Genomic DNA, 16,838 nt, shown 5'->3' with positions numbered 1-16,838 from the left:
GAACAATGTCCGAAAATGCCAGAGGAAAGTCTAGGAGCACGCCACAACATGGCGGCTCTGATAAATCCTGGTGGTCGTTGGGTAAGTGATACATGCGTGACAGAGTGTCCGCTATGATATTTTGGGTGCCTCGCACGTGCTGCACTGTGAACTTAAGGGCAGAAATTTGGACTACCCAGCGACCAATCTTCCCGAGCTGACGGGGGTGGGCAAGGAGCCAAGAAAGTGCCTGGTTGTCGGTTTCCAACAAAAATTCTTTATGTTCTAGGTAACGCCTGAACTTGTTAATCCCAAACACGACAGCCAAACATTCCAGCTCATAAACAGAACAACTCTTCTTCTCACAAGGGGTTAACGTGCGTGAAGCATAAGCTATGGGCTGCCGGATACCATCTACTTCTTGCGATAAAACAGCAGCAACGGCTAAGGAGGAAGCATCAGTTTGCAAGACGAACTTACGACTGAAATCAGGCATAGCCAAGACTGGAGGCTGCATCACTGCCTCTTTCAGCTGCTCAAAAGCAGTCTGTTGCGCTTCACCCCACTCAAACTTGGCACCCTTTTTCCTAAGAGAGTTCAGAGGGGCCGCCACTTCAGCAACATTGGGGATGAAACGACGATAAAAATTTATCATTCCCACAAAACGGGCAATCCCCTTGGCATCCTTAGGAGGAGGAAACTCCCTGATTGCCTGGGTTCTCTCTGGATCAATACAAACACCTCGAGAAGAGACAAGATGACCCAGAAACGATATTTCAGGCTGAGCAAAACTCACCTTTTCAGGATTGACGGTAAGGCCAGACTCACGCAGCCTAGTTAGAACTTCCTCTAGATGAGTCAAGTGCTCCTCATAACTCTCACTGTACACAAGCAGGTCATCCAGATAGTTGAACACGAACTTAAATTTGACATCATGAAAGATAGAATCCAGGAGTCTGGTGAGTGTTTGGGCCCCCACAGCCAAGCCCATAGGCACTCGGGTGAACTGGTACAAATTCCAAGGCACACAAAAAGCAGTGAGAGGTCGAGACTCGTGTTTTAGTGGAATCTGATGGTATGCCTGGTTAAGATCAAAAATGGAGAAATACTTGGCCTTACCAAACCAGTCGAAAGCAGAATGCAAATCGGGGAGAGGCACGGAGTCAATTTCTATCTGAGCATTGAGCTTTCGATAATCCAGGACCAATCTGGACTTCCCATTAGGTTTCGGCACTAGAAACGCTGGACTGGAAAAATTTGAGCAAGACGGCTCGATAACCCCACTCTTAAGTAAATCATCAATCATATTTCTCAGAATCTCCATCTTGGGCGGAGCAAGCTTATATGGATGGGAACGTACAGGACGGGTGTCTGTAAGACGAATCTCGTATTCCAAGAGATTGGTCGTACCCAGTTTGTCAGTAAGGACTTCAGGAAAACTGGAACAAATCTGCCTTATGTCCTCTGCCTCTTTCGGCGTAAGATGTCCTAGTTGGTCAGGAGGAGTCAAGCTCTTATCTTCCATCTCTAAGGCAGCAGTCCCACGAGACTCGACATCAGAAAAGGGAACGAGCACCCGCCTGGCGAAAGCAAAGAAAACATGACTGGAGGCCAAATCCAAAATCATGCCAGTTTTTCCGATAAAATCTGCTCCCAAGATGAAAGGAAAAGTCAGGTCCTTAGCCACCAAAAAGCTCCAATCCCAAGAGAAATAATTAATTTTGATGTGAATCTGGGCACTACAGATAATAGGTAAAGGTGTGCGTGAAGCAGTCCAGCAGATAAGTGAACTAGGCTCAACCTGCCGTATTAGCCCAGAGGATTTTAGATCTTCAAAAAACGACAAAGAAATCAGGCTGCGGGCTGACCCAGAATCAACCAGGGCCTTCTGCACCACATTCCCCACAAGCACATCCAGTTGTGGGCAGGTTGAGCGGGCAGCCCTTACTCCCTGCGCAGCCAGAGCAGCAACCTCCCCTCTCGGCCAACGATGATAACTGTCCCCAAGTCTATTTCTTTCTGTTTTCTTTCTGTTCTGTATTAAACCAGCTACCCTTTTACCATCAAAATTAGGTACATATTTGCCCTCAAAATTACCTTTACGGCACGAGTCGGGCTTACTCGTCCGCAAGCTTACTAGTTTTTTTTATTAAGTGGACAAAACGGTCTAATATGTCCCACTTGCTTGCAGCCATAACAGGTAGGAGGCTGCCTACGGGAAGGAGCAGCTGCTGGCTCAGACTGCACCGGAGCATGGACCGGCCCCGGAGGCAAGTGAGGAAGATGCCTCGACATGGTCTCCCTTTGATCATCCGCATCCTGAACCCCTCTAGAGATGATGGAGAGCCGGTCCAAATCCGCAAAAGATGCGGGACGGCTACAAAAAATCAAACGGGAGCGTTCTTCAGGTTTAATGCCCTCCAAAATAAGGTTCACCAACTCCGTTTCGCTCAAGCTCAAGCGCAACACCCGGGCTACATCCCGTATCTCCCCGACAAAATGGCTCAACGTCTCATCTGGTGCCTGAGGACGATAAACGCGTTCCACCCGCAAGCGCTCCCTAACCCGAGCAGGTACAAAGAACTCCAAGATCTCGGCGTGGAACTGGTCAAAAGTGGCACCTCTCTTAAGGCAGTCTAGAAGGCGATCAAAAAGGGGCCTTAAGGAAAACTGCGCTAAAATCTGCATAAGCATGGCATCTGTCATACCAGGAAATTCTCTCAGTTTAAAAACTTCCAGAAGAAAATGGATAAGTAAATTAGTGTCAAGTCCATCAACTCTGGGGAAGTGTTGTAACACACTCCCCAAAGGATGAGGCAGTTTGCCAAAGCTAGAAAAGGAAGGCACAACTATAGATGAAGCCTCACCAGCCGCTTCAGGAGGGCTACCACCCATCGGAGACATAGTAACTCTGGGAGGCTCGAAAGAAAGAGCCGGAGGATGGTTAGCAAAAGTAATGGTAGTGGGAACCTCCGTTGGAGTGACAGAGGTAAATAGTACCCCCTTCTCCTTCACCGAGCGCACCTCACTCAAACCATCTAGGGCTTGTTTTAATTTATTACTGGCCGAAAAAGCCCAACTTTTAATTTCAGAGTCTAAACTAGGAGCCGACATAAGTAAAACTATTCTGTCACCCCAATGTAAAAGCTGAGATGCCAATCTAGCCTTTGCTGACCCGGACATGGGAAGTGACTCAAAATTAATATCGTCTTCCAATTCCTCCATTCGGGTTTTACAAAACTCAAATTCTGTGTTAGTTTGGAACTCTGCATTCCAGCTGCGGTCCAACGCTATACAAGCCCGTAATTGAGCTCTTAATGCCCTCACATCTCCCTCGGGCTTCTGTCCTCTCGCCAGGACCTCAAAAACCAACTCGGGCTTGCGTAGATGTTCAGGCACCAGGGAAAAAGCCATACCAAACAATTAAGACAAATAAATAAACAATAAACAACAAAGCGTACGCAACAATTACTTAGTAAACTAAGTGGACTCAACTCACAAAGGGCTTACACTGACGAGGTCCAAGTGAAGAACTTAATACCTGCTACCTAATAGAAGGATACCCTGCAAATATACACTAACCACAACCTACAAACACAGAAGCAATAAATATAACAAAACAACACATTGATAGGGGAGAAGTAGAGTACAGTTAGATAAATTTAGCGGTTAAGCAATTTAGAGTCCCTTGCTCCCTGCAAAGGGTAAGTCTGCAGGAAGCAAGACACTAAACCAATTCCACCCGGTATCCTGTGCTAGGGCGAGCTCCTAATGAAAAAAAAAATTGTGTACTCTAACCTCCCCCTACCTAACACTAACCTACACCAACAAACAAAACCAGAACTGAGAGACAGCTGAGAGAGCAGCTAACCACGCTCTGCTACCATTGAAACCTGACATCGCCGCCCGCACACCCACAGCAAACATCAGGGAAGCGCGCGCCCATGGCGGCGAACGGGATGCCGGATCAAAAAAACTAGGTAAAAAAAGAACACCGTGGTCAGCATACTCAGGTTCATTTACTTCGAAAACACAGGCCTATCCTGTCAATATAATTATGTATAAATATATATACTATAAATTAAAAAAAAAATAAAAGTGCCTGCAGTAGTATATCTCAAACAATCTCCGTCAGGTGCACCTGCATACAAAAATTAGAAATGCCATAATTTGAAACAAGAAATGCCAATTCCACCCGGTATCCTTCGGCTAAGGGCGGGCTCCTAATGAAATCCAAGAAATAACTAAATAATATCTAAAACTAACTTAAAACTAAATAACAAAATATAAACTATATAAATGGCAACAATAACAATATCACAGGGTATCACAGGTGTTGAATAGTAGGTATGTCCATCATGGTGGCCGTCCTTCAGCAGCTAGCGCAAAGGCGAAGTTTCTCTGCGACCACGCATGATGGAGAGATGACAGGATAAAACAATTCATCCCTTGGACCCTGAAACCAGGTTTCAGCCTAGTATTCTTTTAAAGTTAATAATAATCAATAAATAGTTGCCAAACAATATAGATTTTAATTAAAGTACAGTTGTCAAAAGTTATCTATCAAGAATTTTAAGTTAAGTTAAATTACCAAAATTTCAAATATCACAGACCAATCAATTACTGATAAAATTAAAATAAACCTTAATATATAAGCTGGTAACATTAGAAAACAATAAATAAACAAGATATTCCAATTAAAAGACTAAAACAAAAAGTTATAAAGGAAATTTGTTTGAGGTATACGCAGTAGCCTACCATACGTAACAATTTGGTTCAAACATTTTTAAAACAGGCAAATACTGACAGAATTGGCTCAAAATTGGTGAAAAGCAGGGGAAGGGCATTCTGCACTTAAAATAAAATTCCCCACTCAAAACAACAACCCCAAGGAAAGTTAGAATGAAAATCCCCTCTGTCACAGAACAAAAATTAAGCGTATTACTCTTGGTGAAAAAAAAATTTTAATGATTAGGAAAAAACTGATGGCCAAAAGTAGCAGCCTATTAACAGGAATCTAAAATTTAAAATTTGATGGCAGAAGGCCTTAAATTAACCAAGTAGGCTAAAAGGGGGAGTTGTGGGCTAAAGACCCGAAGAACGTTACATCTCTCAGAAGGCTTAAAAATTTAGTAAAATGAACCTTCAGCAGTCTCTCTGGGTTTGTTTACAAAACTACATAACAAGTGACACATTACAAACAATATTGGCTGCAGAATAAAAGGAACTGTAACATAAGCCTAGGACTGGTCCTCACTGAGAGACAGAAAATTAATATAAGCTGAAGAGAAAGGGTGAAAACTAACAAAAGTGTAAGAGAAATAATTTGAAAGCCAATTTAAAATTTAGTTAACAGCCAGAAGTACTAAAAGTTAATAAAAAGCAAAACTACAATTTGGAAAACCATGTGCTCTTAACCTTCACAGTTTGAAAAAAGAAAATAATCACTAAAATTTAAAAGAAAGCAAAACTTACTCATCAGTGAGGGGCCGTCAACTTAGCTGCACATGTTAGAAGGAGAAATGCTCAGCAAAACTAACAAACACTTAAATTTAACAAAATAAATTAAACTGGAGCTGCTCCTAACCAGTACAGCACGGCTCGGAGTCTTTGCCACTCTGCCGGAAAGGCCAAACGCCTTCAAATGGTCAGTCGCCTCTGCAGCCAATAAACCACACACACACTATATAAAACACACATGAGCCGGGGAGATATAGGTATAGAACCGGCTCACTTTTTTCAACTTCTGTTTTTTCATATCAGCAGGTAAATTTTGCCTATTGGCCCTGACAGTCCCCACAGCATATGTCTGTCTCTCCAGAAGCTCCTTGAAGAGTTTTGGTGAACTGTACCAGTTGTCCATGAACAGTACACGGCCTTGATCCAAAAGATCTGAACATAAGTCCAAGACAACTTGTTCACTGACTGAGAACTCTTGACTAAGCCTAGCAGTAGTTTCTTTCCCCGTATAGATTTTAAAATTATAACAGTACCCAGATTTTGAATCACATACTTTATAGATTTTTATCCCAAACCTGGCTCTTTTTGATGGGTTGAATTGTATCCAAGAAAGCCTTCCCCGAAACATCATCAAACTCTCATCAATACAAATATGTCTATCAGGGGTGAAAATCTTTTTGAAAACTAGTAAGAGATAATCAACTATGGGCCTGATTTTTCTCAATTTGTCCGTCGGGTTTAGAGACGATGAAAAATGGAGATACCTTGAAATCAATTTGAACCGGTCCCTTGCCATGGTTTCACCAAATATGGGCATACACTTAACTCTTCTAGTAGACCAATAGTCACTAATTGCAGACTTTGGATTCTGGGCCGATAAGATAACTAAGGCAAAATATGCCTTCAGTTCATTTACAGAAATGTATTTCCATTTAGACACTCTGTTATTGTCTCCCTCTCCCAATCCTAGGCTATCACTGGCATATTTGTTCGTTTCATTACATACCTGAGCCCAAAAGGTTTCGTCACAGAAGTAATTGAACACATCTGATTCAGTGCAGTTTTCTCCTAACTGCCTCGAAATGATAGGATTTATTCCATGATTGCCGGTAAAAACGCATTTTACTAACAGTATTTGGTCCAACACTCCACGCAAAATCACAAGGCCTAGCCGGTGGGTTTTCGTCACTTTCATTATCACTGCTGTCATCGTTTGTACCATCAGACATTTCATTATTTTCATGTATTATGTCATCTTGTTCACTGTCACTTTCCTCATCACCACTTTCATCTAAAACATTAGCAACGTAAGCCGCAAAATCATCCGAATTTACAAACACATCATTCCGGTCGCGAGACGCCATCTTGACTGTGTACAAACAAAAGAAAGCTGTTTTGCCAAGACGATTTGAGGCAATATCAGATGTTTTTCAGCAACGAAGAAGAAGAAAAACATAGACTAGAATATTGAGAACAAAATATGCAGCAAATGTGAATGCCTCTGCGATCTATCGGCAATATATTCAACTACGTCGATGTCGTGTCTAGCGGACGGGCGCTGCCCGTCTTTAGTCATTGGGCCGCGCAAAGTGAAGGACGGAAACTGCCCGTCCAACGTCTTGAATGGGTTAACCTGAAACTGGTGGTCAGATTTCTCTTAAATGTAGCCACTGTATCCTTGTGAACATAACTTATTTCAAAAAAGTGAATTTGGAATTTGTGATTTCTTTAACACTTATGATTAGTGATTAAATTATAAAATATTACTAACGTTTTTAACAGAAATACAGTGTCAGTAGTTCATATTGTTGTGTATGTCACAAGCATACAACAATCTTTTGTTTCTAAGGATGCTAATAATACCATAAAAATTGTTAAATACAATAAAACAAAAATAAAAATGTTCTGTGTAAAAAACACTATCCTATCCTGTGTGTATTGTTTTAATTTCTTAATTAAGATTTATTCATGAAACAACAATCAAATAAAATGGACTCTTGAGATTTTCTTATGATTATTTAATTTTCCATGAAGTGCCCTCCATTGTTGGCACTATAAACAAGAATCCTGTTCTACAGTAATATGAATGAAAGTAGAGGATAAGTGGCATGAACTAATGTTAGCATTGTTTTAATTACTGCTCATAGCTGCAATGCTAACTACTTACTGTACTCAAGTAAATATACTAAGCTAGGAGTTACATAACTAAACATTAGGAGTGTCTTATCATTACTATTTCTTTTGTTAGACCTAGCAAGTAATACCAATGTAGCCTTCCATTTTATTATTTAATTCCTGAAGACTTTTGTTAAGTAGTAGGATTTTGTATGCCAAGTGTATTTTTTAACGTTCTTATCTGTTTTCTTTTTTGTATGGAGAAGAAGGAAATTGGCTTATAATGAACTGATACAGTTCCCATATGCATTTAGTACACAATTTCTATTTAAAACTGACATATGTGGTACATTTATGTAAAAATTTGACTTTGGATTAAGTAAAAACTTTTGTTACAATGTATATAAGCAAATAAATAGTTTCATATCTATAAAATAATATAGGAAATGTTAGCAAATGTGTTGTAACTTGTCCCCATTGTGGCTGACAAAACTATTTTTTGATGGTAATAATAATATTAAAGTCTATCTAAATCCAAAACAAGGCAGCACAGTGCTGTTTATTCATTCTGCACTCATAGTTAATTTATTTTCACCTAAAACAGAGCATGTGACACTTTAGTATCTAATATTTGTATGTATTCAATCATTCAATACAATCGTATGTTAAAATACATCCAATAAAAGTAAACTTATCATTACTTAAATTAAAATCTAATAACATTTTTTATTGGAGATTCAAACGAGTAAATAGACTTTAAAGTAGAATAGGGTTTTTACATAAAAGATTATTGAATATTTTCTGTTGGGTTGAATAAATGGCAATACTGGTTTATTTATTATTAAATAGTAGTTGTTTCAAGCTTTCTTATAATCTGAATACCAAACATTCTTGGTATAGTTTATGTGAAATTCAATTTATTAGTTTAGACCTTGTCTATGCATGAGATCCATAATATCTTACATCAGTACTTAACATTTAGCACTCACCTGAAAACCAAAACTTGTTATATATCTGACTATCGTTTATTACTGGACCGAACTGGAGTGAACTTCTGTACTGTAGCATACATGTTGAAACTGGCACTAGTTCTTAATTATAAATTATGAAACTTAACTATAAATTTATGTATGTTTTGAAACATTATGAAACTTGAATCTTTTTACTACATTATGATTAAAACCTGATTGTTTTGAAACTTTATGATTTGAAATCACAAATTAGAAACTTGATATTATGAGCCTGGAGGTTATGAAATTTTCCTAAGAAATAATACTGATCCCTTTTGTTAGTCATTGTAATTGTATGTTCAATGCTCTTAATATTCAATTCATAATTTTCTTTTATTGTTCAGAGCAAAATATTTAATTGAACACCAAATATTTATACCATATCTATTTATACTAAATATTAGGCTTAAAATACTACCTTTTAGTTAAAAGATACAGAATATTGATTTTTGTTGTTAAATAGAAAAAGTATTCAAAACTGTTATAAAATTATTACCATAATGTGTAAGTTATGAGGGTGTGGTTTAAAATAACTATATTTGAACAGTTTGTTAGTTCAATTTTGTTGTTGAACATTATGTCCAGTAAAGCTTAGAAGGGAAGTAAGAGTTTGAATATTAGTACAAAGTTTTAAATGGGGAGAGAGCCACTTAAAAAGCAATTGTTGGGACCCTCCCTCAGGCCATTGACCTGCTGTGTGCACTGTAGTTGTTGGTTTTCTATCTTTGTATAACTGATCCCCGTTAGCTGTGGTTAATTCATCAACATTATATATATAGTTCAACTGTTGCTTAAACAATTAAAAAATCAAAGTTAATTAGATTTTATATTATTCAATCATTTTGTATGAAATTACGTTTTATTGTTATTTTATAATTGTAAATTTCTAATGTTTTAGGCTGAAGCTACTGTAGAAACTGTAGAGGATATAAGTTATGTGACGCCTACTTTGCCTTCTGGATCGTCTGTTTATATGGCCGAGCATTTTGATGACCCAACAAGTTTTAAAAAGAAATGGATTAAATCTGAGGCAAAAAAAGAAGGAATTGATGAAGACATAGCTAAATATGATGGTAAGATGATTTAATTAACCTAGATATGTGTATAGTTTCATGGAATTGATAGATATAGAATAAAAACCGTAGACAAAATGAAAATTTTGTTACAGCACTACTGTTATGTTAATGTAGGATTGTGGGAGGTGGAGGCAGCGGAGAGAGATCCGCTAAAGGGAGATTCAGGTCTGGTGCTCAAGTCAAAGGCCAAACATTCGGCCATTGCAGCCAAGCTGGACCGGCCTTTTGTGTTTGGAGAGCGGCCACTAGTGGTGCAGTATGAGGTGCTACATCAGACCGGGCAAGAGTGTGGCGGAGCATATCTCAAGCTGCTGAGTGTGGATCGGCAGTCTGCTGACCTGCGCCAGTTGCATGATAAGACTCCTTATACCATCATGTTCGGTCCTGACAAGTGTGGCAATGATTATAAGGTATACTCTCTCAACATTACAAAAACAAGTATTTTACCATATTAACTGCTGCACCAAATTCTGTCACTCTTGTGATCCTCAACCTACACAAACAGCTCCTTTAACCCATTCAGTGCTAGACAATTTTTTGGAATGTTAGTCAATAATGCCAAAAATATTTTGTAGGTGTTATCCAAAAGTGCTGTACTATTTTTAGCAATTTTCGTACGGTTATTATAAAATATCATAAATTGACAAATTGTTTATAATTTTTGTTTTGTTTTGTAAAAAAAGTGTATATTAACACTAAATATACTAAAAAACTTCTTATATTACCAGACACACAAAGGATAACAACAATAAAATCTAAAAAATGTTTTGTTTTTTTTTAAGTTTTAGGTTTGACTCTCAATTAAAAAAAATTACACTCAGTAAAGTCAATCACACTAAAAGAACATTTTATTTTAAACATATCCACCAATTTTTGTAACGTATCTTATAGGGTTTATTTTAACACTGCTCACTTTTTTATGAGGAACTAAAATGCATATCTTGATTAGCAAATGTCCATTTCTTTTACAGGTTTTATTTTTTTATTCTGAGTGATAGCCATAATAATAATAATAATATTGATATAACACTGTAGGATAGAACAAAAAGTAATAGGCCTAACATAATTTTGCCTATTTACATGACAAAAGAAATATCATTTACAAAGTTGTTATAACTTCCTCCTAAAATATATACAATGTTACAACAAAGTTGTGTAAGTATTGATTCTTGGGACTCCTGTAATCTATTCATTTTTAGCCTTCCCAACTATGTGACAGAAAGGCCATCAGTCAGAAGAAGACGAAAGAAATATTTTATGTCCATGACATCATTAAAAGAAAAGTTGACTTTTTTACTGATGGGATGCTGAAGATCAAAGTTTACTATCTCCTGTTAGCTAGACCATCAATGATGTTATAATCCCTGGATTGTGAATTCAGTGGAATAAAAACTGTCTTTTTCTCAAAATTCAAGTAAAGGTATACGATTTGAAAGACAGTGAAATGAACTTGCTATTTTATGTATATTAACCGCTCAGAGTCATGTATGCAATCCATGAACCAAAAAAGATAAGTGGAAATATGAAACAAAATTATATTTTGGGTTAATAAGAATGGGACTGAAATCCATCACCCACCAAAAATTATTTTGCGTTTAATCAGTACGTCAATATCACAGAAGATAATCTAAAATCTGCTGACCATATCATTATTTCAAGACTAGACGTGTATTGTGGTTGATGTCATTTCAGTAAAGTCTAGTTCTTGAACCTACCAATAAGAAAAATAAGATAAATGATTGCTTTGTTAAAAGATGCATGAGATATCTGCAAGATTAGCAAATCACTAAGCTAAGCTTAGCTCAACAAGTTGTTCAAAAGTTGTATTTTCCCATCTGCACTGAAAACAGCTAAAGTGTATCCAAAAAAGAAAAAAGAGTACTCACATTGGTTATGAACTATCAACCTATTTCTACAATTCCAAACTTGATCAAAAATAATAGGAAAATAATCCTAAAAAGGCTAATGACATTTAAATCAACAAAACTTACTGACCTTGTCAACATAGCTTTCTCAAAGACAGGTCTACAACTACAGCCACAACATTGCTAGTTGAGTTTTATCAGGTCACCTAGATGGCTGAAAATACTTTACACTCATTAAGTTTTACTCAAAAGTCTTTGATGCCTGGGCCATGATATAGCACTAGACAAGCTGGAGTCATTGAGGGTGAGAGGGATTGCATAAAGATGGTAATTCGGATCTTAGAAGCTGAAGTAAACTAATGGAGATGACACATACAGTAGTCAGTGTAACACAAACAGCTAGGGTACAGCTACTACTAATCAGCAGAGGAATTGTACAAGAGTTAGTATTGGACCCAGTCCTTTTCATAATGACTTTTTACACATCAAATTTTATAGCTCAGATGTTAAGTATACTGATGACAACATCCTGTTGCTTATATATGAAGCAACCTTAACATCGATTCATATATAACACTTGACATACTGCTCCTTAAATGAGTAATAACGAATTGGTTAAAAACAAAACAAACAAATTTTGGAAGAAGAGGTGATACAATTTTAGCCTTACCTGATACAAACCATGTTGGCGTAGCAAATTCATCCCATTTACCATCAACAAAAATCTTATCTGAACATATCGATGAACTTAGTAACAAACTAAACTAAGCAGTGAACATATATTAAGAAGAATCAATATAACAATAAAAAAAAACATACCATGCACTCCTTTAGCACCATTTATAGTTAACTATTGTGGCACCTCTGGAGGAAATATCAACAGAGTGTTGACTACTTTAAAGATGGTTATAAGATCCTAAGCCAACCTGAATTGCATTACCAGATGCAGGCCAGCTATTCAAGAACTTACTGCAATGTACATACTGGAGGTAATATTCCTCATAGATAGGGTAGGACTTCCAAGAGAAACCAGCACACAAAACTATAACACTAGGAATGCATCAAGAATTGCAGTCACCAGACACAACCCTGGCAATTCATGTACAATAAATATCCTTCCAGCTGACATCAAACTGAATATCTAGCTGACAAAACACCTGTCTATACCAAGTGCAAGAATTTTTAACCAAAATTGGACTGAGCTCAAACACTAATGAAAGCAAATTTTACTACACATTACACAATATCCACCATTATTATTGTTATTATAAATATATATCTTTGCATACATTAAATGTATACACTCCATAAGAAGTATTTACTGCACCCAGGGTTCAATGAAATGAACAATTTGTAAAAAAAGATATAATTATAATTATGATGTATTTTTTTAGTAATTATGTAAATTTTTCAGCTACATTTCATCTTCAGACATAAGAATCCTTTGAATGGAACTTTGTCTGAAAAACATTGTAAGAAGCCCAAAGAGCGACTGGATGAGCCGTTCACTGACAAGACACCTCACTTGTATACTCTGATCTTGAGGCCAGACAACACCTTCCAGATATACCTCGATCATAAGGTATTGATGTTTATTATACGTTATTTAACCCAGTTTTGTGAACAATATATTTAGTTTTATTTAAAAGTTTACATAATATTTCATAACAAAGATCAACAAGGCTAGTATTATAGATGGATTTTGAAACTGTTTTGTCAAATCTTATCTTTTACCCAAAAAATAGTAAAATTTTATTTCAAGTTAGTTGAATCAAAACAGTTAGTTGGACCCTGCAAAACTATCTGAGAAAACCGGTCTGAATATTGGCTATAATATTTCAATACTTTACGTGTATTCTTTTGACCCTTAAATTTAATCTACAGTTCCAGTTAAATAACTTTATAAATAAATTGGTGTTCGTCTTGTTAAAAACAAATTATTTTATTTTTTGTATAATGTTAATAAAATATATTGATTGAAAAGGTTGTCAATGAGGGTAGTCTACTGGAAGACTTTACCCCTCCAGTGAATCCACAAGCAGAGATTGACGATCCAGCAGATGTGAAGCCTGCAGACTGGGACGAGAGAGAGAAGATTCCTGATGCCGACGCACGCAAGCCTGATGATTGGGACGAAGATGCACCACAGTATATTCCTGACCCTAGTGCTGTCAAGCCAACCGGATGGCTTGATGATGAGCCTCCAAACATCCCAGATCCTTCTGCTGAGAAACCGTCTGATTGGTGAATTTAGTTTTCTCTTATGTATGATAGCTTGATTATTATATATATACATACATACATACATATACATATACACACAGATACCTGTGGTTTCGTATGCAATTTTTCAAAATCAAAGTCCTTATACTATTTAGTATTTACTAAACACTAAAAGCACATTTTGATGTAATATGATAGAGTCATATGAAATGCTTCAACTTATGAAAGCATACATAAGGTACAAATTATTGCAGAGTTCATGGTTAAGAGGATCAGAGTTTAACCTGACTCTTATATCATGCTCTGCACGTGTACAAGCTTTTTTGGATCGAGTTAATTATATTCCCGATGCCAAAGATGAGTTTGCCTTGTTACTCTGAATATTCAAATACAAATATATAGGTCTCTGATACCTATTTTGATTAAAAAGCCTTTACTTTAAGCCCTTTTTGTATATGTAAGATCTAACATATTTCCAGTGCCATAGTTGAGTTTGTCCCATTGCAGAAAATATACGTATATACAGAGGACTGAAAAGCCTATTATGGTTTAGAGGAAAATCTTACAATTTCCGGTATAAGGAGGAAATCCTTATTAAGTTCATGCAACATTTCAAAATAATCATTTATAAGGTTTTGCATTATAAACATCTCAATTGTTTTTATTACTGCAGTGAGGGAAAGAATGGATCATTGAAACATGTTAGTGTTTGTTTCTTTGTTTTTCTTTAAATTTCTGATAAAATGGCATATTGCAATATCAAGGAAGCCCATTAGTTTTCTACCTTGTATGTAAAAATTCGCAGCTTTATTCATTAAGGTTGGTTTTATAACTGTGTTTACACAATATTTAAAATGCATCAAATGGTTTAAATTCGTTTAAAAAGCAATTAGCCAAATTAGTCCAGCTTTCCTCGAGATCAGAGCTTAGCAGCACATTTAGATTTTCATTTTCATTTATAAGATATATGATCTTTAAAATATTTTGGTTTAAACTGTTATCAGGAAATTAAAAAACTTGTAGAAATAGGGCTATATTATTCACACACACGCACGCACGCACGCACGCACACACACACACACACACACACACACACACACACACACAATGCATTACTACCAGTATGAACATGACAAACTAAAGTCACAGTATCATTATAACTCTACTTGTTATAAGTACCCGAACTTATGATGCCACGATGACATCAGAGCGGGCTGTTCTCTCCGGTAAGTTTAACCTACACTGAATATTGAGGTTCTATCGGAACACTGAAGTACTACGGTTAAGGAAGCCACTTCTGTCTGACATGAAATCCATTCTCTAGACTCATGCCTTGTGGCTGTAACAACTGTAATTTGGAGTGTGTTGCTTACTTTGTAAACGTATGACACAGACACACAGGCACACAGACACAGACACACAGACACACACAATATATAAAATTTAAATTTCAGTTAAATTTAGTATATTTGAATTACCAGGTAATGCGATGGATGTGGAAAAGTTAGAAATTTAAAGTAACTTTAACAGTGAGAAAACGTTTTTACCATTTGGTCATAATTAATTATGGGTAGATGTCATTAACTCGTTCAACTTAGTGGCTATAGTGTTGGAATAACCTTTTCAACTAACAACAATACAATGCTACTCAAATATAACAGTCCTATAAACATTAATTAGTTAGTATATGCATGAAAATAATCTTAAAATTAAATTAATCTAGCCATTGATATTTCCTTATAAAATAGGGTTAGGTGGGGGAATTGGGAGGTATGTTTCACAAATGTATCTGGTTTCTCATCCTTTCTTGTTATTATTGCTACATGTCTATTTCACTAATTGTGTAATGCAAAAAGCAATATTTTTACAGGTTTAAAATATTTTTTAGTGGTTTTTTCATTTATTTTTAATAAAATGTGTTTACCTCCCAGTTACCCCCATGGGGGGGTAATTGGATGGCAAGCCAAAAAATCCACTCAATGCTACTATTGTGGGCTTTTGGGTGGTAGAAAGAGAAAGTACAAGTAACAGTTTACTGAATTTTATTGCTGTCAAAAAATTTTTTCATCCAAATATTGATGTAACAAAGTAAATATTTGAAACTTTACACATTATCTTAAATCATCAAACTAATACTGAATCTTATGACCTAGAGACTTTAAATTCATAACACAAAGAGTAAACTAACACTATTTAAAAAAATAAAACCAAAACATATTTGTGTAAAGGCAAAATTCTAAATAATGGTCACAAACAATTGTACATTTAACCCTACATCGGGCGCTAAACGGAGTTTTCCTCCATGTATTTTTTATTATTAAAAATAGTACTACTTTTCTGATGTTGGCAGTCGTTTCCCGCAGTGTACTTCACGAGCATCTTTTAGGGAAGCGAAACAATAGCCTCCGGCTTATCTTTGTCAAAATCTGTCAGTATGTGGTCTACTTCTGTGCAAGACTGGACGATTCCTCAGTGAGCGCCCGATGTTGTGTTTGTAGTGCTTGGACGAAATCTCTGTGAGCGCCTTATTGTGTTTAGTTTTTATGGAGTAATAATCCGTGTGCGCCTAAATGTGTGACCTGTGATGGTTTCTTTTTAAGTTTTACAATATATTTTATTTGAATTTTGTGAAATGGAGAATGAAGACGAGAGACCTGTCAGTACAGTATCAGTGTGCTAGGGAACATTTCAGTACTGTTTATGGAGTGAACATTGTCGTTATAAGAACCAAAAGGAACATGTTTTGAAACTGTGTGTACTGTGTAAAAAAAGCTTTAGTAAAGAATAAATTTTGATTTCAGAGTAATAATTGACATTACAATTGTATAATATCTCAAGAATTGAAGTAAGTTGTTTTTGTAAGAAGTTAAAAACTAAGTTAATTTCCATATATTATTACAGTAGGTTAAACATTTTTACAATTAATTGCATTATTCCTTAAAATTAATCATGTTGTTATTATACAATAACATTTTTTAAGATTTTGAATTTCTTATTTGGAAAATTCATTACATAAGAAGTAATTTTTATTTAATTTCTAAAAATTAATATATTACATTGTAATTAAATCAGTATAAATATTTAAACAAATAAAAACAGTTTAAACGACT

The 16,838-nt window shown here is 36.2% G+C and overlaps 1 protein-coding gene across 1 annotated transcript in view; it reads left to right on the top strand.

Moving 5' to 3' along the window:
• Positions 1-16,838, top strand: part of LOC124358330 (calnexin-like) — a 63,170-nt gene that overhangs the window by 26,248 nt on the left and 20,084 nt on the right. Inside the window, exons 3-6 of the mRNA XM_046810631.1 lie at positions 9,463-9,637; positions 9,755-10,050; positions 12,920-13,087; positions 13,490-13,749. Coding sequence (XP_046666587.1) covers positions 9,463-9,637; positions 9,755-10,050; positions 12,920-13,087; positions 13,490-13,749 — 899 coding nt within the window. The remainder of the gene's footprint in view (positions 1-9,462; positions 9,638-9,754; positions 10,051-12,919; positions 13,088-13,489; positions 13,750-16,838) is intronic.

The sequence above is a fragment of the Homalodisca vitripennis genome, chromosome 3 (genome assembly GCF_021130785.1).
Source record: "Homalodisca vitripennis isolate AUS2020 chromosome 3, UT_GWSS_2.1, whole genome shotgun sequence".
Classification (NCBI taxonomy): domain Eukaryota; kingdom Metazoa; phylum Arthropoda; class Insecta; order Hemiptera; family Cicadellidae; genus Homalodisca; species Homalodisca vitripennis.
This window is presented reverse-complemented; position numbering and strand designations above follow the sequence as displayed.